The following is a 25,788-nucleotide window of genomic DNA, read 5'->3' on the forward strand; positions in this document are numbered from 1 at the left end:
AAGCTGCATTCTCTCTAACCTCCACCGGCTCCAAAAAGAAGTCTGTTTCTATAGAAGTCTATGAGAAAATGAGCCTACTTCTCTCTTAAATGTATTACCTCAGTAAACATTTTCATAATGGGTTTATGGTCTCAATCTCTAGTTTCAAGTCTTCTTCAATACAGCAAACAGGTGATTTTCTGTACAGGCGTACATGAATGTCTCCAGTAGGGCTGCTCGATTATGGAAAAAAATATAATCACGATTATTTCGGTCAATATTGAAATTGCGATAATTTAACACAATTACTCGTTGGCTTCTGGAATGATCTTGCAATTATTGAACTTAAAAAAAAAGTGGAAAAAGTTAAATAAATCAACAGAAAAAAAATACATACAACTGTGAAATTTGCCTTAATACTTAATAAAAAAATTATTTTTTCATTCAGAACGAGAACCATTGAGAATGGGAAAAATGTGAGCCAATTATTTAAATCCAAAACTAGAGCTGCAAAGATGAATGGATTAGTTGCCAACTATTAACCCTTTTGTTGTCTTCCCGTCGACCGTGCAACTTTTTATTTTTCTGGGTCAAAATATACTTTTTTTCCCCCCCCAACGTTCTGGTCGTCTTTTTCGACACTTCTGACACGTTCCTAAAGTTTTTTTTTGTCACTTCTTACCGATGTTTTTGTTGTTTTTTCCCCCACGTTTTTGAAGCTATTTCCGACATTTTTGTCACTCTTTTCAACGTTCTTTTATCTTCTTTTTTTTCTCCAAATGCTATAAAATTGAATAAATGAAAGTACGGAGCTGAACTTTTATTTTACTTGTGAAGAGTAATGGTTGTGTGGAGCCATCCATGTTATTTTTTGGACAATTTGGTTGAAAGAAACCCAAATTTCTGATATAGAAACGTTTTGAGTAGGAGTCAAATTTGACCCGAGGACAACAGGAGGCTTAAATTAATCTTTTTACATTTGAGGCTGTCATCTTGGGCTTCGGGAAACACTGATCCATATTTTTCAAATTGTTTTCATTTTACAACTAATCCATTCATCCAGAAGATAATCCACATATTAATCAATGAAAGTAATAGTTAGTTGCAGCCTTTCCCAAACTGCCATGGAATAGGAAGAAGAGAAGAGTCGTTGTCGTACCTGTGTTGCAATCCCTGCATGGTCACATCCAGGCAGCCACAGCACTCGGTAGCCCTGCATCCTTCTCCTGATGGATACAAAGCCACGTTTTACTGCTCCGACAACACGTAAGCCTTCTTAAACAATCCGACTGCATATGTTGTTGGCAGTTACCTCCGAACCAGCACGTCTTCCACGGCCACAGTGAGAGCGTGGCCCAGGTGCAGAGTGCCCGTCACGTTGGGCGGAGGGATACACAGGGAGAAGGTCTGGTCCACAGAGTGAGATAATCTCTCCTGATGGACAGGACAATATGACATTTAAAGTCTGAAAGCAGAGGAGAAAGAGACGGAGCTGCCATGTGTGCAGCACAGTGTTCTTTTTGTCCTCAAAGTCCAAACGAGTCATCCCTTCTTAGACTCCAAACTCATGTCAAAAGGGTTTTTAAAAATGTTTGGTAATATTTCTTAATCATTAAGTAATAATAACTTCTCATAACTTGGTTGCAAAGGGCTTTAACAAAGCAGATACTGACATGTCTCTGACTGACAAATGACATGGTCAAAAGTGAAAAATTGTAATAAAGATAAATGACATAAAATAATAAATCAAAGGACTGGACGCGCTCCACTCACATAGATACTTGGGTGCTGGATCCTAAAAGTGAATAATCATAAATAAAGCCGGAAACGTCCGTTGTGTGGCAAGAAAATCTATCTAAATTGGAGTACTATCCCAGTAGCTTTATTTATAAAATAATAAATAAAATAAAAGAATAATACAACTCTTTCCATGAGATATGAAACTATATATAAAGTCAGTTAAAAGTATGTTTTAAGACTTGTGTTTTTTGCTATTTTTAAAAGCAAATTTAGGGTGCCTGGACAGCTCCGTTGGTAGAGCGGGCGCCCATACATAGAGGTTCACTCCTCGATGTAGCCGGGGTACTCGGGGTTTGACTCCGACCTGCGGCCCTTTGCTGCATGTCATTCCCCCCTCTCTCTCCCTTTCATTTCTTCAGCTGTCCTGTCAAAAATAAAGGCTGAAAATGCCCAAAAAATAAATAAAAGCAAATCCACAAGTAGCTGTACAGATGGTGAACACTAATTAATTCCACAGTTGAGGTGCCATGACAGCAAATGCACAGTCACGCCTGGTTGCAACGACCCGTTACGCCCCGCATCGCCCTGAACTGCTAAAACTATTATTTCTAGTCATAGTTCCACTATCTTTATTGTTACTATAACTATATATTAGTTTTTCCTCACAACTGTTGCACCAACTGCTTCTTCCTGGGCAATTGTTGGGTCTTTGTAAATTACAGAGTGTGGTCTAGACTTACTCTGTCCGTAGTGTCCTGAGATAACGTGTTATGATTTGATACTATAAATAAAATTGAATTGAATTGATCAGAAATGCTCCTGTAGCCTTCCAGCCTCTGTGGCTGTGCCAGCGTACGTGTTTGATGACTACCTGCTACACTGCATTGCAATAACTGCTGGAATGGAGCCATTGTTAATGTTATTAGTTCCACCTGTGCTTTTGCTGCTAAGACATGTCAAATGTTTGCTGTGAAAAGTGTATCTGTGAAGACCGGCAGGGGAGGGTGTCTACCTGCAGACACGGCACCCCTTTTCTTCTCTGCTTCTCTTCATAGTCGTCAGATTCATCTACCAACCCTTATAGAGCTGGCTCAGGTCTGCCTTGGACCAGCTCTTAGTTATGCAGTTATAGTTTTAGACTGCCGGGGGACTTCCTTTGACACACTGAGCTCCTCTCTCCTTACATCTGTGTGCATCCATGTCCCAGAAATGTTTGTTACTAACCTAGCTCTGGGGAGCTTATTCCCCCAGAGTCCTTATGTTTTCTGGCCCCGCAGTTTTCCTTTGATAAGGGTGGCACATAAATCATGGTTGTAGCTGTCACCTTGGTCCTGCTCCGCGCCCTGCTACACCCTGCAGTGCCCTGCTACGTCCTGCTACACCCTGTAACGCTATAAACTACTACATCTACTATTTCTAGTCATAGTTCCATTATCTTTATTGTGACTATTATTGCCACTGTTCATCACACCCCCAACCGGCACCGTCAGACACCGCCTACCAAGAGCCTGGGTCGGTCCCAGGTTTCTCCCTAAAAGAGAGTTTTTCCTCGCCACTGTCGCACTAAATGCTTGCTCTTGGGGGAATTACAGAAATTGTTGGGTCTTTGTCAATTATAGAGTGTGGTCTAGACCTACTCTATCTGTAAAGTGTCTTGAGAGAACTCTTGTCATGATTTGATACTATAAATAAAATTTAATTGAACTGAATCTGATACTTTGAGAACAATGAGGAAATAAGAGTGCAGTTTCAGCAAAGTTTAACTCAATTTCATTTTCAGAAAAGAAAATGTGAGAAAAATGTTCTTGAACCACTAAGGCCTATATAAAAGAGACTTCAGATGCAGTATTAGGGGACCACTAAGGTCTATATAAAAGAGACTTCAGATGCAGTATTAGGGGACCACTAAGGTCTATATAAAAGAGACTTCAGATACAGTATTAGGGGACCACTAAGGTCTATATAAAAGAGACTTCAGATACAGTATTAGGGGACCACTAAGGCCTATATAAAAGCATCCAAAGAGCACCATGTCATGGGACCTTTAAGAATATTCTTGTAACAAAGAAACCAGCTATTTTGTATAATAATTTATCTTTTAGTTTAGATAGACATGACTATGTAACTAGACAAGCCACAAGAGGTAACTTTACTAAAAGCAAAGACAAATACTATTAAAAGTTCTAAAAGCCTCACATGTTGCTCTGGACGGAAGAATCCCTCTTTCTCCCACCACTGATACCAGCTGGACTCCACATACTCTGGACTATATGAGGAAGGGAACAGCGAACTGGTGTCTGCAAAATAGAAAGAGCATTTTAAACTCTGCAGAGAGACACAGCAGGTAGACAAGCTGGTGCTGGAAAAGTCCAACACCAGTGATGGGGGGGGATCAATCACCTTTCTTTGTCCCAGCAGGGGTTGGAGTAGTGTACACAATCTTCTGCTTCTCACTCCATTTCAAAGCTTTATCTTCAGAAGTCTGGAAACACAAAAATCACAGTTCAGCTAGGGCTGGGTCTCGCATAGCCATACCTTCCTCCACAGCGCTGCGGAGGAGGGATATTTTCCTCATATTGTGAAGCCCTAATCACAATCCTCTTGGGCGGTGCTAATCACCCAGACGGAGCAACGGTCCATCCATCCATCCATCCATCCATCTTCGTCCGCTTATCCGGTGTCTGGTCGCGGGGGGAGCAGCTCCAGCAGGGGACTCCAAACTTCCCTTTCCCGAGCCACATTAACCAGCTCCGACTGGGGGATCCCGAGCCGTTCCCAGGCCAGGTTGGAGATAAAATCCCTCCACCTAGTCCTGGGTCTTCCCCGAGGCCTCCTCCCAGCTGGACGTGCCAGGAACACCTCCCTAGGGAGGCGCCCAGGGGGCATCCTTACCAGATGCCCGAACCACCTCAACTGGCTCCTTTCGACGCGAAGGAGCAGCGGCTCTACTCCGAGCTCCTCACGGATGACTGAGCTTCTCACCCTATCTCTAAGGGAGACGCCAGCCACCCTCCTGGGGAAACCCATTTCGGCCTCTTGTACCCTGGATCTCGTTCTTTCGGTCATGACCCAGCCTTCATGACCATAGGTGAGGGTAGGAACGAAAACTGACCGATAGATCGAGAGCTTTGCCTTCTGGCTCAGCTCTCTTTTCGTCACAAAGGAGCAACGGTGCCGCTGCAAAATAGCCTCGGGAAGCAACTTGTTTTGGTAATACACTAAAAAGTTGTTTTCAGGGTATATACAGAAGTCCTGGAGATAAATTCAATACCTTTTAATTCCATTTTTAATACCTTCTCAATATTTTTTAAAACCAACACGCCATTAAGTTGCAGGTTTATACGGCAACACGTTTTCTAACCATTAAAGATTTATAGAAATACACCCTCTTATTGTTCATATTTTGGCACAATGTTTCTGACTGAAAGTGTGATGTGAGATGCTAAAAAGAATCTACACGCTGTTTCCAGGTAACAGTTAGCTAACAGTTCAACAGTCCCACCCCCGCTGCTGAAAACAATTCTAGAGGAAACACTGTCAACCATCACAGCATCTACATCGAGAGCTAGGACTACATAGTATATTTTTTCAGAACTTGTTCAAATAAATTATTTACGTAAAAGCAATAACACTTCCACACTGTTAAGAGAATGCACAAAACCACCTTGCACACTGAGACCGCTAACACATGTCATTAATCAATCTGAATAACCTATCCACTTCTACTGTCCCTATACAATATTTTCTTACCAGCTGAGATGCCACCTGCCACCTGCTAGCCCTGGAGGAATGTTTGCACTATACTCTTCATCTGTGTGATGCACTGCTCAGGATCTCTGTTCATCTTTGTGGGATACAAACAACTTGAAAACAAAGAAGAGCTGCTGCCGCCTAACAGCGGTCTTTGGCTTCGGCTTTGGCTGCGACTCTGGACCCATGAGTTTGGATTTACGTTTGTTCCACTTTGTTTAAACGGCGAAGTGGAGGAAGCCTAGTGACGAGTCCATAGCAACCAGTTTGTGTGTCGAATTTGTTACCCAGAGTGCTTTGCTGAATGGTGTCAATGTTTTATTGTTTTATTTCATGTGAATACTAGTTTACTAGATGATTAACTTAGTATTTGAAGTAATGCAGTAATGCAGGAAGTGTGCATTTAGTTTCCATGCTTATTGTGTTTCCACAACAATGTTAGTCAAAAACATGTACTAGGTTCTCCAGTCAGTGCCCTTGATCAAGGCACTGGCTCAGATCTGGAGTTGGTCCCCGGGCGCTGTGATTGGCTGCCCACTGCTCCCTTGAGGGATGGGTTAAATGCAGAGAATGAATTTCGCTACATGTATGTGACAATAAAGTTCCTTTACCTTACCTTAGTGAGTAAATCTACTGAAATGGCCACCACACCATAACAGAGGAGTGTGATGCGTCAGATGAGAAAACAGAGGTTTAGTCACGTATGTCATGGCTGTAAAAAAAAAACAATGGTGATCTGTTCATCTCTGCCAAGCGTAAACCAGTACAGAAGGTATCGATAAATTGTTGGGGAGGGTCATAGAAAAAGTATTACTGGCGAGGGGAGGGCCATGTCTATTTTGACTAAAGGTCCCAAAACTCCTCCGGTGGCCCCTGAAATAAATAACGAAGAGACCCTTAGGAAGCGTTTTTGCTGTCATTCAGCATTTTAGACTTTGGATGGAGGGGTTTACAGCGACTGTCTTTACCTGATGCTTCCTTCCTACTTACACTGTGTTGACTTGACAGTATGGCCTCCTCCCGCTCTCGTCTACGCCTCCGTTTCTCTGCTTTGGGCCGGGGAGAGGAGTTGGACTGGGAGGAGGAGGAGGAAGGTTTGGGTGGGAAGCCGAAACAAAGTCTAGCTGCTCCTTCTCCTGGCAGCCTCCAACTCAGGACACGACCTGCCCTCCACATCCCTAAACGCACACGCGCGCGCGCGCGCGCACACACACACAACACACACACACACACACACACACACACACACACACACACACACGTCACGTCACGTAAAAGTCGGCTGTTGATTCAGAGAAGCTTGCTAATAAATTAGCTAAACATGAAATAAGCGTATCTGCGATGACAGTTCAACTGCTTTACTTACTGTGCCTTCAATGCAGTGCTCAGAATGCTAGCCACGACCTTTTAACTTAGCCACTTCGTCATTTTAAGTCCGAGCGACAAAGTACATTCAACAATGTTTGTCATTGTATGTAAACACTAACGTTACATCATTGTAATCTCTCAGAATAATTGTCATTTCATATTACTCTGTTATAATAGTTGTCCTTGTTTTATTCTCGGCATGTGGATGCTGTTTGTTGACGGACTCTTACAACTTCACGGACAAGCGGAAATAACCGCTGTCCGTCTGGAAATATCTTCCCCACAACACTAAGCTGGCTGCTAAACTGTCTCGGCAAAGCAAAAAAAAAAGAAACGAAGCATCCTGCCTACATTTAAAAATAAGACAACATATGGAAATAATATAACCAAAAATGCAATATGAATGTCCTAAATGCTGTTTCGCTGCATACATAATGTTATAAAACAACACAAAACAGTGGTTTGGCTGTATTTTTGTTTGTGCGACATGATTTAGCTACATAACGTTAGCTGAAAAAATCTTTCTGCCATAAAAACGTTTCACTTCCGTTTTGAGTGTGACCAACTTTTCAGCTTGACTTTGAGTTAGCCACATCTCCCCGTAGTGTTCAACGCCTCGACATTTTCAGGTCAACAACCTTCAGTCTGAATACGGAGTGTGATTTAAAGAACCAGGGTCGCCGTTGTAGCGATCATATCGTTATATTATACACACACTAGCTCTCAACTGACGGTGGACTCCGGTTCTTTATATCCTAAAGCTAGCTAGCTAACGGTCGCGTTAGCAAAACAGCTCCAGGGATGGCGGAGGTTCCCGGGACTTCAAGTGAGACGATAACGGAGACTGTTCAGACTAGCACACCGCCACCGCCCCAGCAGGTAAGCATGCTGGCCGTGAACACGGTTTGCTAGCAACCGTTACTGCAGAGTCACGTTACAAACCGCTCGGTGGTTTCCAGCAGGATGGAGCTCGCTCTGCCTGTGTACCGCGTTCACAAGTCAGCCTGAAACCATAGCTTACCCCGGCTCTCAGCCCAGCCTTGTGAAGCTACACGACGAGGCCTAACGGGTTACGTTAATTGCGTTAATCTCCTCTAAAATGGCAATACAAGTAGGCTACTTTTGGCATTACAGCAACCGTATGTCTTGGTTATGTGCTAAATGCTGTCTTGTAACGTCATGCATTGACAGTGACGTTAGCTCCTCTGGCTGGAACGCCAGGCTGCGGTTCTCTGGAGCAGGTTCAGGTCTAATGTTTCAGGTAACTACCATTCTGGACCTATGGGCACACACCACACCTGGTATTGAACTCAGGTCTTCTTGTCGGTACTAAAGTGTCAAAATGTCAAGTCAAATCATATCCAGACATGCACTCCATTGAGCCTTGAGGGCACTGAAAAGGCAATGATTACAGTAAAAACACCCCCAGAGGACCCCCCAGACCCCCAACATAATAAGTCAGTACACAAATCTGGAAACAACACCTTGGCCTTTGGGTTGCCAGGCCAGTTATGATTAGGCCAAATGTTGGTGCCATCTAACTTACATCTACAAACTGGGCAGCTAAAATGGACATATACGGTAATCGCCGTTTTGCATTGCTTTCGGTTTATTTAAATGGATCCCTGCTAAGCCCCCAACCTCTTAAAGTCCTAGAAATGCCCCTGTTGGACAGGGAATCACATGTTCAACTATAACATGTGGCTGGGATGTTCAGGTGTCCACATACTTTGGGCCATGCAGTAGTTAATTTGCCATGCATCTTTTCAATCCCACTGAAGGAAATGACATCACTTTACTGTAATGCAGCCTTTAAAACCAGGAAAAGGCAACACTTGTGTCACATCACGATATCCAAAATCTAAGACAATTTCTAGTCTCATATCCTGCTATTGATATAATATGGCTATATTGCCCAGCGGCCCTATCTAGACTGCAGGGGCTTTGTGCTGTGTGATGATGACAGCGTTAAACACTGTCTGCGCCTAGTTCCCATTGGATGGCCAGTATCTAACCGAGCTGTCTCATGTTACAGGAGGGACGCAGCCTGACCATCAAGCTGAGGAAGAGGAAGACGGAGAAGAAGGTGGAGTGGTCCAGTGACACCGTCGATAACGAGCACCTAGGAAGAAGGTCTTCAAAATGTGAGTCCATGTTCCATATCAAGGCCCATATAACACTGTATGACTTTGTGCTGCCTGTGTCAGACCAAAATTAACAATCTTTAGGTTGTCCGTCTTAAACAGTGGTCCTATATGTCACAGTGAGCCACGACCAGCAACAGTTTTAGAGCTTTGGAGGCTAGATCCAAATTCAGTGTCAAAATCTAGGAGCTAATTCTCCCGATATGGCAGCTGCTACAACCCACCAATGAACCAATCACAGTATATAGAACTATTTCTTGCTTTCCCTTTTTCTATTTGCTTTGTAGTGCTGCATATCCTGAAATGACTTACTATGATAGTGGATGTCCACTGCAGATAAATGGTTATAAATCAGCTTACCAAACATAGAATAAGAGACAGTCCTTACAGTAACTTAAGATCCCGCTTCACAATCATCACGTTGAGATGTTTTCTTTAGTATCAGATGAATCCCGGGATGTTTAGCTGTACATCCATGGTTAGAGGGCATTTTATGGTTGGAGCCCACAGATAACTCATTGACTCCATGGCAATATTATAGTCCAGTTTGCATCACCCAAAGAATGATGGGAACTGAGGTTCAAAAGCTCAGAAGGGTTTGATCTCAAATAGAAAAAAAGTCAAACCGAACAAACAGGGTCCAAAATGAACTTTTTCGTCCGCCAGTCAAATGGCTAGTGAATGTTCGAATCTTACCAGCCACTCAATAGATTACCATTGTTTTTTTTGGCTGGTGAGTGAAGCAAATCTACCAGTCACTTTTCAATTTTACCAGTATTTGGCTGGTAGATAGTGCTAATTTTGAACTCTGCAAACACGTGCGTTCGTTAATTTTGCACCTTCAATATATACATTAAAAATAGCATAAAATCATAAAAACTTCCCCAAGACATGCATAGCACTATTGACATGAATGATGAGTTACTTAACTCATCCTGGCAATACCAATATGTGTCATGCATAAAGTAGCTAAGACATCAGAATCACTTTATTCTCCAAATGTACAATATTTGTTAAAGGCTAAATCTGGGTCAAACCAATCTGATTGAAGTATTGTGGTGCTGCAGAGACCCGGCCCGGCCTACAAGTCCTTTCCTACAGACTAAAGAAAAAATCTATGTTTGGTACAGACCCTCACAAAAATCACACTATAATCAGTTACATTTTTATTTTAACATTTTGAATTGAAAATGAGAACGAGAATAAAAATGATCATTCCCTCCAATGTTGTGAACCATATTGCAATCCCAATATCAGTCAAAATAATATATATTTTCCTCATATCGTGCAGCCCTATTTATAACCGTCTGCTTCCTGCAGCACTTCTGGATTCATCAGATCAAACAGCTGGAAAGCTATTTTTACCCCACGCTCCCTTTTTAGTTACTATTTCTGAACAGAAATGTTTGAACGGTGTCATGTTGTAGTTCTGATTTTCAACCTGAGAGCTCTGAGCTTACAGTGAGTCAGTGAAGGCACCAGATGTAGATGTGATCACCTGGATCAGTTCTGACCTGGTGCTGATCAGTCCTAGTCTCGCATCGGCAGCTCTATCTCCACAGCGCTGCAGAGGAAGGTCTGGCAACAGGAGCATACACTCCTGGATAGGAGAAGAAACAGTCAGGGGTTGTTTGCATTTCTTTAAACCAGTCACAATCATCTTGGGCGGTGCTAAGCTCCGGAAGCAGCGGCAGTGGCTCTGCTAAATAGTCTCAGGAAGGAACACTGGCACTCCATTAAATATTGTATGTGGAGTTTTATTTTGTGAAGTTAACTGTTGACACAATACAGTAACGTGAGCTATTTAAATTATCTGATACATGGTTAAACCTCATTGGCTCTTACCAGTGGATCTCTGTGTGTACTTGGTCCACAGCAATCCCGCCAATCGGTCCCAAAACGTCCCAGTTAGAGAGGAAATGCCCTAAACATATTCTTTGTAAATCTTTACAATCATTCCCTGAAATGAAACCAAGCAGGCCTGCCTTGTTGCACCGTCCAAAGTTTCTTCAAAACTTGACGTTCATAGCGTGTAACGTTGCTCAGAGGTTAATGTTGCTCCATGCGAGTGGACTTTAAAGGGATACGCCACCGTTTGTCGAAATAGGGCTTATCACGGTCTCCCCTAGCTGTAGATAGGTGGGCCAACGCTTTTTTTGTGCACGCATTGTATTAGTCCGGTGCAACACCGGCAGCGCCGCCGCTAGTTAGCTTAGCGTAGTGAATAGAATCCTATGTTGCCGGTTAGCATGTTGTGAGTATAAGTGAGCCAACAAAAGACAAAAAAACAACCTAATTACTTGCACGGAGACAAAAAATGCGTTGGCCCACCTATCTACAGCCAGGGGAGACCGTGATAAGCCCTATTTCAACAAACGGTGGCGTATTCCTTTAAAGTCAACTCAAAGAAAGCGGAAAGTGAGGGACATGCGGCAGAAACTTCCGGCGGCTACGGAATTATCCCGTTAATTAACGGTGGTCGATATAGACTAGATCAGTTCTGACCCAGTGCTGTTAGTTGTGTTTCTGATCCGCTGTGACCCGGTGCTGTGTGTCGTGTCCCTGCAGGCTGCTGTATCTACGAGAAGCCACGGCAGTTTGGAGAGTCGTCCTCTGAAAGCGACGGAGACGATGACGACGAAGGCTGCGGCAGCGCTCACTGCATCCTGGGCCACGGCAGGAGGGGTCCTGGACAGGGGGGCGGCGGGGGAACCACGAGGCCCCCAAACTCTGGAGGGCCACACACACACTAGCGTGGCTCAGCACGACAGTGACACATTACAGCGCTGCACTCTTGTTTAGCTTAGCTCCATCACTGAAGCCCAGGTAGGCCTGATGCTGCCAGACACTCTGCTGGAGCCGGGGCTGCTGCTCTGGAAACACAGAGCAACAGGGATTACTGAATTAGCCACATTGAAAATCCTGCTCTCCTTTCAACAGCTAAACGCATGCTCAGTATTGTGCCAACTGACATACATAACTTGGAATGAAAGCTACAAGTTGACATTTTCAAATTTCTTTTAAAGAAGTAGTGCTTTTAAAGCACCAAAAGGAGACCTGCTGTAATAATAGAATGTTGGAGGCCATAGCGGTCTTTTTTTTGTGTGTTCCAGCTCTTTTAGAACAGACCACACACAGCACGCATTGCATCACTGCTGAGCATTTCCAAAGCATGGAGCAGAATGGTGGGATTAAAACGCTTTGCTACTTGTCAGGCAGCCGTTGGTTTCCGTTTATTTCACTATGCTGTTCAATAAACTCTGAGGTTTGAGATCCCTCACAGTGAACTTTGACTTTTGTCAGAGTTGTTATGCAGAGATGCAATTAAGGTCACAACAGACGATTAGTTTCGTCATCCCTTAATCTGCTGAATATTTTCTCAGTCAATGGAGTAGTCGATGTCAGCAGACAGAACCGTGTCCGCGCCACTATCCAGGACCAGCGGAAGTATCCGATCCTCACACCGCAGAGGCTAGAACCAGCGAGCGTTTGGCACTCTTACTTCAGAACGACAAAAGATTAGCAGTACTCAATTATCATAGTTGCAGATTACTGACACGTTGACAGATCTGTTCTGATCTATAATTGATTTGTTTTCAATTCATTTGTCAATCGTTTTAATCTTCAGAATGTCAAAAAAAAAGAAGAAAAAAGAACACAAGCTATGAGGCGACATCTGAAAATGGCTTGTTCTGTCCAGAAACCCAAAGATATTCACGGTAGTGAAAATATGTTGGCAAATTTGACTGATTTAAAAGGTATTGATTTTTTTTTTACACAAAATGCGTCATCAGCTTGCTTGAGCAGCCAATGGTAACTAAACTTTTACAACAATGAAAAACAGAAATGATGCTGTATGACTTCACTGTGCTTTGGGAAACGGTCAGCAGCAGTAATGTAAACTATCGGGCTGTAATAAATGAGCTAACGCACGTAAAAACACTAGTTACATACTTCTATTGTAGTGATGTCACCATGTCGGAAGACAACACGGATTATGAATGAGCCTTATTGAAAAAGCTGGTCTCCTTTCAGCCGCTAAAACATGACCTTTTAACACACAGACGCGCAGGGCTGATGCGTTGGACTATGGCGATGTTTGTGCATGTTTTGGCCCTTTTACTTGACAGTGCAGACCCCGTGATACTGTAGTAAGATGAGCGGAAACTAATGGCTGCTGATGAAGCCGAGCAAAAGCACTTTGGAGTGCATCAGCAGTAATGCAAAGTGTTTGTGCCATGAATGCGCTGAAAGGTATAAAAGCACTGGATCTAATGTAACCATAATGAATGACATCAGTGCAGTCTGGCTGTGTGCCCCCGGCAGCATGCAGTGTGTCTCTCTCTCTCTCTCTCTCTCTCACACACACACACACACACACACACACACACACACACACACACACACACACACACACAGTGCGTCTCACTATCTTTGTGGGGACCCGTCATTGACATAATGCATTCCCTAGCCCCTTACCCTCTCCCTAACTATAACCTAATTCTAACCCTAATCCTAAAACCAAGTCTTAACCCTCAAACTGCCCTTTAATGTTGTGGGGTCCATCATTTTGGCCCCACAAAGCTGCCCGGACCCCACAAGTATACTGTATTCCCAGTTTTTGGACCCCACAAATGTAGTTAAACAAGAACACACACACACACACACACACACAGGCTACCTGCCTCTGGGTTTCCTTTTGACAGAGTTAATTGTATATAATACTGCACATTGTTTAGTATTCTATGTTTGATTTGCTGCTCTTTCATTCATAAACTTGCTAACCCTGGACATGCAGTGGAGCCCAGTCTGTGTAGTAACCGTGCCATTACAAACCACTAGGGCTAGGTTCAAATAATCCATCCTCCAGTTAAAATCCAATCTTTGTTTGAGTGATCTGATATTGATTAATAAAATCCAGAAATTAATCTTTTAATATCTGCCTTTTCACCATGGATGTGGTTTCTTAATGTTAAACATGAACCTGGTGCATTATAAAATAAAATATATATCTGAGGGTTGCTTCTTGCTTGTACAGTTTACAGCAGAAGTTCTCTGAGAACCTCTTTTATATCCGAGATAATGTGGTGTTGTATGTGAAAATCCTCTAACCTAACTGATATGGAATGGATGATGTAATGGATTTGGGAAATCCTTGCGATGCCCGGCCCTGCAAAAGCAGTATGTGAGACGTAGAATAGAGTGGACACGACAAAAGATCTCACTTTATATTAGGCTGAGCCAGTATTGCTGTCTGTGATTTTTCAGAGCAGTTTTAAAGTTCTTGCCCAGTGACAGAACATATACACTGTCGTCACATTATTACCCCTCAGCACCACCAGTATCACCCGTTAGCCCTACAGAACCAGCTCTGGGCCCGGCTTTGCATGTGCGGAGAACTTCATTCACATGATTTAACACTGGATCTTTCACTTCTTCCAACCTGTTCTGTTTCTCTGAAGCTGCGTGTCATAGCAAAAACTAATAATACTAACTTTATTTATATGTCACCCATCCAAAACACAAGATATAATATAATTGCAACAAACATCAGTTCAGAAAAAAAGCCATATGAGAAACGTGAGTTTTAGAATGAGATTTGAAAGAGGATTCTGAGTTTGGCGTGTACAGCAAAGGCCCGGTCACCTGAAGGGACGGCACCAGGGTTAGGATCCATGAGGAGGGCAGCCATCAGGTCACAGATAGATTTAATTTCATGTTCATTTGAATAGGGACAGATGCTAAGACATAGACATTTGTGTAACAAATCTCCAATGTACAGCATCCCAGCAGTTATAGCTATTGCTAATTTCCATTGCCCGCCCCTAGAAGTCCTTTTATAGAGGCCGATAGGAGCCTGAGCATTTGAAAACCAAGCTATAAAATTGCTTGTAAAACGCATAGGTAACCAGTAGAAGGGCAGCAAGGGTGGCTGGGATGTGGAGTTAAAAACCTGGCTGTATGCGCTGCAGTCTTTGGATGTTTGGCCTGCTGATACCAGATTAAAGTGCGTGGCAGTAGTCTGGAGGAGATAAAGCATGGAGGAGCTTTTCTACATCTGCAGAGGGAAGAAATGAGCCAGTCTTGGTTAGCTGTCTCAGTTGGACAAAGTAGGACTGCACTACTTCAGTCCTCTGAGCTTCAAAAGACAGCGCTGGGTCCAAAAGTACACCTCGGGGTCGGGCTTATTAAGCTCTCAATCAGATTAGTGAAGTTACAGATTGTTCTTTATTACAGGCTCTGGCAGTCCTCAGGGTTAACTTTCATTTCACAGTTAGATTGAGAGACTTATCTATCAGCCAGGCGGATATTTCAGCCGATACTAGCCGCTATACTGGCTGATGTCATTTAAAACATGTTTAAACTCTCTAATATCAATACCACTATTGGCCTCGAGAATCCATTACGTTTCTGACTATGGTCAGTATGGTCTGTGTGAAGGTGAGGGACATTACTCAACCTGTCACCACGCCAGCTGTTAATATCTGCTTTGAACTTTGAAGAATATATCCATCACCTGTGTTGGAAGAACTGAATGTCTGGCTGACATCTTGTGACCCTGGATTGGTTCAGCTCCACGTGAAGAACGGGGCCTGGCTAGTCCTGTCAAAGTTTAGCTCTCGCCTCCTCACCAAAGCTTTGATTCTTTCTGCACACCTGTAACGCTCCGTCTGCTGTAATCACTCTGTGTTTATTTCATTTTCTGACAGCGTTAGAAGAGTGTAGGTATTTTAAATGTGTTAAAATCCTCTGCTGGTTTTCATTTGCGTGATTGATTTCAGGTGAATCTGTTGAATCCACGGGACAATCGTAGAAATGATGACATTTTGGCATCTGAAGAATTGTTTTGGAGTTATGTCTTTGCACAGGATGTTTAATGAGTGGCATTTAAGACAGGTTCATTTCACTTAACACCCATAGGTTCCCGTTAAATTCAGCTTCATGTCGGGCGTAAAAAATAAAATCTACAATATGACTATGAACTCGGTTTAAAGACTGTGGCTGTTTGTGCTTTTCCTGCTGCGCTGTGCACGACCACTTGGCTGAGGACGCAGCGCTCTGTGATTGGACGTCCTTTCCCGACCAGGCTGTACGTATGGAACTGGATCACAGCTCACCGTGGTTACCCCCCCCACTGTCTGTTCTGTCTATACACACCGGCATTGTTACATATGGACATTGTTCTTGTCCTGGTATTGCACCTTTCTGTATATATTATTAGGCATTATGAGAGCAGATGTAATGTGAATTAAAGTTTTCAACTGGGATCAAACTGTGTGTGTTATATATTACGCAGGAGTATGACACCACTTAGCTGTGCACACTTTTGCAGTCCCCGCTGTGGTCTAAAGGCAACATTTTGCTTTTCTTCGTACCTAAAATTATTTAAAAAGATGTAGTATAGCATAAATGCTAAAAAATGACCTCGGTCCGATCCAATGCTGGATCACCGCCACATCAGGGTTCCCCCAGTGTATTGTAAGCCTGGTAAGTCTCTGGGAATTATTTTTCAGACATTTTTTGAACTACAATACAATTGGTTGGAAACTTACACATTTCAAATTTCATTTTTTTCACATTTTTCTCCCATCCCAGAATGCTGTGTGGACTAGTCAGACTCTCCTCCATAGCACTGTGAAGGAAGGTCTGGCAAAGCGAGACTACCACAACCCTAACCCTCGTCAAAAAAAGACACTTGCCACCGGGCTAAACAACTTTTCTCAGGGAAACTCTTTAAAACATCCCGAAACATTAGTGATGTTTTGAATATGCAGAAAGTTTTAAACAATACAGGAGAATATTGTATAAACATTTCTATTACACAAAGACATTTGCACCATAGACTGATGCAGAAAAGGCACACATTGTTGCATAAATGTTCACCAGAATTCAGGAAATTAAGTGTTTGATGCCCCCGGTTATTGAAATGTTGAAACCTAACCTACGCCCTTGCTTTGAACAGTAGCTGGCTGCAGTTTGCAGTGGTGTGGTGCTGTTAGGACTCTTCTTTGGCTGGGAACATCTGATGCTCTTCTATGGTTGCTTCTACTAAAAAGATCATCCCAGCTTAACCAATACGCCATCATTGCATTTGTTTCATTTAATGTAGGATTTCAAAGATGTGTAGGAAATCAAAAGCAGGCAGACAATCTAATAAAAGAGACTCTTTATTTCCCCCTCAGTGTAGTGTTGGCTTCAGGTGTACAGTCACAGTTCACAGCAGAGTTCAAATGACACCATGTGAGCTTCGTCCTGCTTATTTAGGGAAGCAGGACGGCGTCTCTGCACAGCTACAGTGATCCAGCACTTGTTAGGTGTGTGGGCAGGCTGCTCATATAAAAATAGCTCTCCTTACAAGCGTTAATATCACTGCAATAAAACTCTCACATAAGCAAACAATGAATAAAAGGCAACAACGAGTTGGAGACACTGCGTCGCCTTCTTGGAACACAAATTGTTGAAAGACGTTTGGTCAAATTTCATTTTCCATTTGTGTACACCAAAACATTTAAATTCAAATTTCTTAATCCGATTGTAATGTTTGGAAATACTGCCAAAATTAAAACTACAGTTCCAATCATTTGCAGTACATTCCTTAGCATAACATGGCCCCAACAATGATGAAATGCACCTTTTCTTTTTTACAAATTGGCAGACAATGTAAAATAAAACTTGAAAATCTGACTTTTTTTATGACCTGATTTTAAAGTCTTATTAAATTAACCACAAAATTTTTATTTAGTAACAATATCAGTCAAAATATAGTTCAAATTAATAAAGGGCTGCAGCTAACAATTATTTGTATTATTGTTTTGTCTATAAAAGGATCAAAATACAGGGGAATGGCCATCACAATTTCCTAAAGGTCCATCTTCAAATGACTTCTCTTGCCGTAATAATAATAATAATAATAATAATAATAATAATAATAATGCAGCTGAGAAGCTGGAACTAGGAAAGGTTTTGCCTGGGAAAAAAAAATGACTTAAACAAGCCATCGATTATCTAAATAGCTGCAGATACATTTTCTGGCGACTGACAAATCAATTGTTTCAGCCCAAAATTCTAAAGTCTGCAATTCCATTTTCACGTTTACATTATCGCACATTATCTGCCAATTTGAAAATTAAAATGAGAAGACCATGTAACATTCCATTCCATGTCACTCTGGCAGTGTGTGCTCAGGAGTATACTCAAGGTTTTTTGGCAGTAGTTGCCAGTTGCGTTTTCATGAGAAAATTTTTATTCTAATTTTGTCATACATCATGTACACACACACTTTCATTTCAACAAGATTAAATGATTTCATCTCAATATTGTCAGCCGCCAGCATCCACATCTCACAGGCTGATACAAGTAAGCAAACATATGCATGTGTGTGGAATAAATGGATGAGCAGCACATGCTATAGAGAATGTCTAATGCAAGTCAAATGTGCTTCAATGCAACGGGAGTGCAAAACATGCTTTTGTGCACAAAAACCAAATTCTATGTTTGGTCTTTTCATTGTTGTACCTTTAAATCTAAAGCATGACAAGGAAGTAAGAGCCCATAAAAACACATAGTTGTGGAGAAAAGAGACGTTTGAACTGAGCAATATGATGGGCAAGAAACTAGTGTGTACAAAGGACACATTCACATGTGCTGCTGGTATTATGGGTCACTGAAAACCCCTACACAGATACAAGACAAGAAACAGTAACAGTGCCTTGTTCTGTATTTTGGGAGGTTTCAGGAAAGGCCTTTTTCACTTAAATATGTGAACATACATAAAGTACAAAACAGATTCACCAGCAGAAATAACGATTGTTCTATTTCTTAGTCTAGAACAAGCAGCAACCATCACAGCTGAGCACTGAAACCTCTTAACGGCCTTTAGATGCTGTTCCAAAAAAAGAAAACCCCATAGAACAGAGCTCTTCAACAAGTTACTGCACATATTAGCAAATATAAATCAGCCTACTAAAACACTGACTACTGCACCTATGGGCTTACTGGCCTATAGGTAAGGCAGCCATCCACAGATACAGTTAAGTGTGCCACATATATGTTAACATTAAAACATGATTTATAAAATCATGCCAACAATTATTTTAATAGCGGAGTATTCGAAGCACTAAAAAGGTATGTATACTTATGCTGTCCCACGTTATTGTAGGCCTATATGCAACTTAATTTTATACAATATATGTAGTAGGGGGTCCCTGATCTGTTTAAGTCCAGTTAAGGGGTCCTCGGCTTATAAAACGTTGAAGACCCCTGCCATAGACTTAACCATTGCATTCCATTCAACTAGTCTTCGGTCTCAAAATACACATTTTATTTTGAAGAAACAAAGTTGGAGGTCAATGCTGAGTTAGGGAGATAGTATGGCTTTAATGCACTATATTCTGTAGTGTGCGTGTGTGTGCTTATTGACAGGTTAGTACTAACAACCTCTCAGGCTTCCCACCATTGACCACAGTGGGATTTGCTCCATTTAAAAAGGTCCGTTCACATCAGCCTTCTGTTCTGCACTCTGCTCTGGAAAGGGATGCGACGGCACAGGTGGGATGAGAGTATACAAAAATATTAAGCAGCTCGATTACAGACTGTAAACAAAGCAATATTGCAGTTTATTATTGTACTGCACTAGGTGACGACACAGCGCTTCTCCGTTTCCAAATACAGAGCGAGTGTATTGGAGACAGCGAGAGATGGCACTGAAACAGGAAACGCACAGGCCTGAATGTGCCTGCGTTTCCAGCTTCAGCTGAATTAAATTAAAGATGGGATGAATATTTGATGGGAGAGCGTGAAATATGACGGTGCCTTAAGGGACAAAGATGGTGGCCACAGACAGACACAGTCAGTGATTAAAACTGAACCCCAATCAACTGGAACCATATGATTCCAAATTCCCCTGATGTGGCCTTCAGAACGAAATGAGTGACCACAGTCTGAACAGACCGAACAGCAGCAGCCGCCCGTCTGTGTGGGAGCAGTTTCCTGTTGTACAGTCAGTGACCTGACCTTCAGGGGCACTGGGATATTTCTGGCGCACTGTGGTTTCTCTTCTCAGCATCTGTGCCTTTGCTAAATACTCCCATGTGAAGACTCCCCTGTGCTGAAACTCTGCTTCTCTCGGCCCCCCCTACAATGTTTCACTCAACCAGTTCTTGGTAATGCAGTGGTTTCTATCCCTTTGCATTCCTTACCTTCTCACGGTGATGCCTAAAGTTTCTGATCATTTAGGCGGTGTATTTGGTTGTTCATTTCTTCTTGCCCAGAATGCACCCAAGGCAGTCACCTGGTCCCAAACCGGGTGACTGCCTTTTGGTGAATCATGAGAAAAATAGTCCCACGGGACAAGAAATGAAACGTTAACACAACAGATTATTCATCGATGGCCTCTAACATTACTGACCACCATTAGAGTAGTAGTGTACTTTGTGATACTAAACTTTATACTGCTATTAGTCAACATTCTGGTGACAACTTTAAGGCCAAGGGAAGACAGACGTCTATAAATGCAGATCAATAGTGTTGAACATAAAGTGACAGGAGTTTTGTAAGGACTGTGCAGAACACGGAGGTTGCAGTCCCGCTGGAGGAGGTCTGACACAGCTGGACTGATGTTGGACGACTCCTGGATGGGCAGCAACTTCTCACCGTCTGTGGAAACAACACAGCTCTCTTAAAGATCAGCTGATCTGGAAAACACAGTACAGCAACATATAACCAATTACCGACCATATTTCTCCAAACACAGAGGTCAGCTGATAATATTAGTCCAGTGTGAATCTGCATCTTTGGCAATTATAAATAATTTTGACAGAGCCTGGACATCATATGTGGGGGTCAATGTCAGTAAATATAAGGTTTTAATCAAACCTAACTGGAAGAGAAAACAAAAAGGTGACGGGGCCATTGTTAGCCAAACTGTGTGTTGTAAGCACTTCCTGCTTCCACTTTGACTGACTGGACTCCAGCTGTGTGCAGTGGTCCTGTTGAGGGACCCGTATTGGCCACATGCAGCTGCGCTCACTCAGATGACAGAAATAAACAGTTGGTTTGTTTCCAACCGGTCTGATCCTCAGACTGACTTTTTACGACCTGCCAGATTACATCAGTAGCGAGTCAGAGTTCGCTGATCTCAGAAATTCACGGTGAGAACAATCTTATCATGACTGACAGAAATGATAACTAAGACAATGAGACCCAGTTATAATAACTGAAGCAGAACTTTACTTCAGTAAGAGTCAAAATGTAATGGAAGGAACTGTACTGTGGGTACACAGGATATAACAGGATGTTATCGTACTCATTTCAACTACATGTATTCCATCATCTCTGACGTCTGGCTGATGCTTGTTTTGACATAATAAACACTAACATTTCTCTGTAAACAGATAACTATGAAAAATGAAGCAGTGGGAGATCTGAGGCCTCTGGCAGATAAACTGAATTATCTGTGTCTGGTTTCACACCACTCTGAATCTCACACTTCTTTTTCTATGGTGTGTGTGTCATCAGTTAACCCCAGCCTTTAATGAATGTGCTAAATGCAATTTAAACATACAACATTAAGGAGCAGCCTCACCTAGTCACCTTCCACACAAAAAAAGAATCTCCATGTAACAGTCTGCTATCATCCTGACCTTACCACAATGGCAACTCTCCCTTCAGACCAACGTTGACTACAAGACACACATTCCATTGGGAATGCCTTCACTAACAAGGTTCCACATGAAGTTGACAAGCTCTTCAACAAAAGAGGAAAATACAGAAGAATAATCGGACTAAAGAGCTGGCAGTATGTGCTATAAGTAAGCTGAGGACAAATACCTAGCATATCAAATCATCATCAGAACACAACTTGTGGCCAAAATGAGCCATATCAAAACACAGCTAACCACTCAGTTCACATCTACACCTCCCCTCAATATACTTCTAAAAAGAAAAAAAGAAAAAAAATAGCAATACCACGATATAAAAAAACACTAGCAAAGGTCCAGTACAGTTATTTTCAGAAGTTGGTACTTGTTCTGCCCCAGTTTGGGAACCAATGTATTATAGAATAGGGTTTTTACTGAACTCAGTGTATGTGGAAGTAGTATTTTGTGCTGTAGTTAGTCAAGGTGGAGCAATTTTTTATTTTATTATGAAGTGCAACAAGTGTAACTAGTTAGTGTTAAAGCCCAAAATAATACTGCATTTTTGAGGTAGATTCTGATGTTATTTGGGTTTTTAAAAATTTGATTAAAAAAAAAAAAAAAAAAAAAGTATATCCCCCGATAAAAAACAGGTCTTAACTATTGACTGACCTAGCTAAACTACCTGCAGTGACAGTGCTGTAGCTTCAGCTGTCTGTGTTTTCACCTGTACGGTTGTTTAGTACCGTTTTATTGTGATCAAAATGCTTTTAGGTTTTTAGTTTGGGAGTTTCTCAATGTAACTTATGCAGTCATGAGACCAAAAACACCAAGACAAATTGCCAGAGAGAGGGAAAAAAATAAAATAAAATAAAACTTTGAGCAGGTGGTAAAATGTAACCTAAACATCCCATCAGACCAATGAAGGGGCTTACCTTAAACTTAACTCGTCTTCACCTTGTCCTTAACAGACACAAGCTTTTCTTTGGGTTCCTCGGTCTCCACGCCCTCGTCATCCTTCTCGTCTTTTTCTACCTCTACGCCGAGCATCACACTCTGGCGAACGCTGACCGAGATCACCAGTGCCTGGACAATGCCATAGATCAACGCAAACTGAGGGAGATACTCCTGGATCAGCCACAGTAATCCTGCCATCCCAACTGTGGAGACAAAGAACATGGCCATACCATGGAGCCACAGCCTCAGCGCTCCCTGGACCCCCAACACCTCCAGGATCAGCTTGGCAGGGGGGGACACAGTCCACAGGAAGCCCACCACAAACAGATCAAACAAGTGGCGGAGGAAGTTGAAAGAGATCTCGTAGTGCTCCGGCACTATTTCCACCTTCAAACTGTGCGCAAAGAATCGAAAAGGGGATGTCAGCTGAAAGGAAGGAGGTGTAGGAGACGGAGGAGGCGTCCCGTAGTCAGAAAAGTCCCCATCAACATCACAGTCCCACGGATCTACATTCTGACCATCCCGTTTCCTGCGTCTCAGTCCGCTTGCTTCCGTTTTCCTAGGCCACGGAAGGTAAGAAGTGTGGAGATATTTGTTCCACCACCTAGTAACTTGCTGTGAATTTGCCCCCGTCTCCTGGACATTCATTTCCATGGGCTGAAGCTTCTCCTGCGCCTCCCAGTACTCCTCCACTGGACTGCTTTGGTCACTTTGTCTCAACCCTCCCCAGATCCAAGAGGTCCACCCCCTGGGGCCCTGCTTGCTGAAGTCATGTATCTGGCCCTTGGCTGTCACGATGGTGGTATTCTTTGACACATCAGTGCCACCCCATGAGCGCAGCCACCCCCATGCTTTGCCTACCACAGCTGTCATGCTTTCTCTGTTGGAGTGGAATTCAAATCGCAGACAATCAGTTCCTCTCGCTAAAGTTGGCCAGGAAGCTCTGTGAACTTACTGGAGAAGCATGCATGTGCTGCCAGCTCAGCTGGGAAGTTGTAATACTTGTTGACAAGGATTCAGGCCTCGGAAGAATGTCGTCCTCAGGCCATAGACACACCTGCGGGTGTGTTTCAGCAGTTGGGCTCACCCCTCCTTAAATTACTTACAATGCTCTTAATGCAATGACAGCATTTACAAGTCAGGCTTCTCGTCTACATGTCTTTGGTTTAACCTGGCACCCTTTGGAGCTGCCAAGGTTGCTTTCGGTAACTCAGCGTTACCTTCAAATATGCTCAATAAGCAAGTTGGCACCGGCTAACGTTAGTTACAAGTGAATAGGTTGAGTGGACCCAGGTTTCAGCTGTAGGACAATCAACGTAACGTCATTACTTGACAAACTTGTTTAACTTTTTCAGTCTCCCGAAACACATTGCGTTGGCTACACCTGCAAATAAAAGAAAATACATTTACAGTTAGTTAAACACTAGCTAAATCTTCCTTCAACGTCCACGTCAACATAAATGCAAGTTAAGGTTAGCTAGCTAATGTTACACTGGTCTGACACTTGACTTAGCTAGCTAATGTTAACTTTAAGGTTTGTACTGGAAAGTGAGATTGGTTAGCACTCAACGTCAAACGTTACTGACGAATTTTAGGAAAATATTTTCGGGTTGTCGGTGTCTCTTAGCTAAGTACGGCAAGTTAGCATTAGACAATGTTATAACAGATAAATGCTCACCTTCACCGACGTTAGCTTGAGTTTGTCTGTCAGACCGTAAGCTAGCCCGCCTTGTTAGCATCAAATAAGTCGACACACAGACCAAGTTCCTCAACTTCTGGAAACAGAGTTGAAAACACACAAACGTGTTATCTTTTGCGGTTGGATAAATCAGCTTCCAACCAAGCTAAATGACGACGGGTACCATTAACGGCACAGCTAACCAGCAAAAGCGGAGGGAAGGTCCGCCCACCAGGTCGAAGGAACGTTTTTACCTAGCTAATTATTATGAGAACAAAGAAGACAGACTACCGGTCCGGTTTCAACTTTCAAAATAAAACAATGGTTGGCTATGTGCAGTTCATGCTAATGCTCTTGGAAGTTGGAAGACCGTATTGTACTAGGATTTGTCCTGTCCACACAAAAGATGTTACACACAAAGTGAATACCCCAAAGTGTAATATGGTTTAGAATCAGAATCCCCTTTAATGGCCAAGTAGGTGTGAACCATAGACTGCATATTAACAGTCTAAGGTGTGAACACAAACAGGGAATTTGACTCGGGCTTTTTGTTGCTCTCTCATACGGCTAAAAACAAGGACAACAAAGCTGAACAAGGTAAAACAAACATTGTGATACTATGTACAGATATGTTTGTCCTAGATGGAGGGCAGGTTGGCACCAATGATTTTCTTGGTCGTCCTGTCCGTTGCAGTCTGTTCCTGTCTGGCTCCATGTTGCTCTGACCACAGCAGAGGGCCAGCTGTTCGACCTCCTGTCTGTATGCAGACATGTCTCCGTAGCCTTTGAGGCCGGTGACTGGTGTGTCGTCTGCAAATTTCAGGCGTTTACCAGCCGGGTCTCCTGAGGTGCAGATGGTAGAGGGAGAAGCGCAGTGGGGAGGGCACACATCCCTGGGGGACACCAGTACTAATGTTTTAAGTACTGGATGAGATTTCCCCAAGCATCACAGGGCAGTAAGCTGGCTGAGTTTGGAGGGGGGGATTTCTGGGAAGATGGCGTTTTTAAGAATCTTTTATCTTAGGCCTTTATTTGACAGGACAGTTTTAGGCATGAAAAGCGGAACACCTTGCAGCAAAGGGACCCAAGGCTGCTGCAGCGAGGACTGAGCCTCTGTATATGGGGCACACACTCTACCAGGTGACCCTGATGATGGTGTTGAACACAGAACTGAAATCCACAAACAGGATCCTTGCATAGGTCCCTGTGGAGTCAAGGTGTTGCAGGATGTAGCAGTGTCATGTTGACTGTACCATCCACTGACCTGGAAGGAGTTCATGACCACAGAAGTCATTGAAACATGTGATTAATGTTTTGGGGACTGGGATGATGGTGGAGCACTTGCAGCAGGAGGGGACTTGACACAGCTCCAGTGATCTGTGAGGCCAGCTGGCAGCATTTAGAAAACATGCAGGTGGCTATGTTACAGCCATATATTGCTACCATTAGCATATGTAACACATGCACGCACTGCTTTATCAAAATACTCTCATCAGTAAAAAGTACTTTCACAAGGCAAAATCTCTCATTATGTATA

The 25,788-nt window shown here is 42.8% G+C and overlaps 3 protein-coding genes across 4 annotated transcripts in view; 1 reads left to right on the top strand and 2 right to left on the bottom strand.

Annotated features, from left to right (window-relative positions):
- The window catches only part of vars2 (valyl-tRNA synthetase 2, mitochondrial), a 27,032-nt gene extending 19,019 nt beyond the window's left edge, over positions 1 to 8,013 (bottom strand). Inside the window, exons 1-6 of one of the 2 annotated variants that reach the window (XM_039821060.1) lie at positions 7,859 to 8,013; positions 6,460 to 6,647; positions 4,120 to 4,201; positions 3,916 to 4,016; positions 1,292 to 1,413; positions 1,139 to 1,205 (exon numbers count right to left, since the gene is read on the bottom strand). In XM_039821060.1, the coding sequence (XP_039676994.1) occupies positions 1,139 to 1,205; positions 1,292 to 1,413; positions 3,916 to 4,016; positions 4,120 to 4,201; positions 6,460 to 6,645 (558 nt within the window). In that variant the 5' untranslated portion in view covers positions 6,646 to 6,647; positions 7,859 to 8,013. Of the gene's footprint in view, positions 1 to 1,138; positions 1,206 to 1,291; positions 1,414 to 3,915; positions 4,017 to 4,119; positions 4,202 to 6,459; positions 6,648 to 6,835; positions 7,407 to 7,858 lie in introns of those variants that run through there. The other variant, XM_039821059.1, reaches the window with a different exon arrangement.
- ppp1r11 (protein phosphatase 1, regulatory (inhibitor) subunit 11) lies at positions 7,419 to 16,249 on the top strand. The gene is made up of 3 exons (XM_039821061.1): positions 7,419 to 7,716; positions 8,873 to 8,981; positions 11,550 to 16,249. The coding sequence occupies exons 1-3, from the start codon at positions 7,639 to 7,641 to the stop codon at positions 11,732 to 11,734; spliced, it is 372 nt and encodes a 123-aa protein (XP_039676995.1). The 5' UTR covers positions 7,419 to 7,638; the 3' UTR covers positions 11,735 to 16,249.
- Positions 16,250 to 17,133: 884 nt separating this feature from the next.
- c13h6orf47 (chromosome 13 C6orf47 homolog) lies at positions 17,134 to 24,506 on the bottom strand. The gene is made up of 3 exons (XM_039820696.1): positions 24,252 to 24,506; positions 22,552 to 23,957; positions 17,134 to 20,636 (listed from the first exon to the last, which is right to left on the bottom strand). Exon 2 carries the CDS (start codon positions 23,444 to 23,446, stop codon positions 22,559 to 22,561), a length of 888 nt encoding a protein of 295 aa, XP_039676630.1. The 5' UTR covers positions 23,447 to 23,957; positions 24,252 to 24,506; the 3' UTR covers positions 17,134 to 20,636; positions 22,552 to 22,558.
- Between the last annotated feature and the right edge of the window lie 1,282 nt (positions 24,507 to 25,788).

Source organism: Perca fluviatilis, chromosome 13 (genome assembly GCF_010015445.1).
Source record: "Perca fluviatilis chromosome 13, GENO_Pfluv_1.0, whole genome shotgun sequence".
Taxonomy (NCBI): Eukaryota; Metazoa; Chordata; class Actinopteri; order Perciformes; family Percidae; genus Perca; species Perca fluviatilis.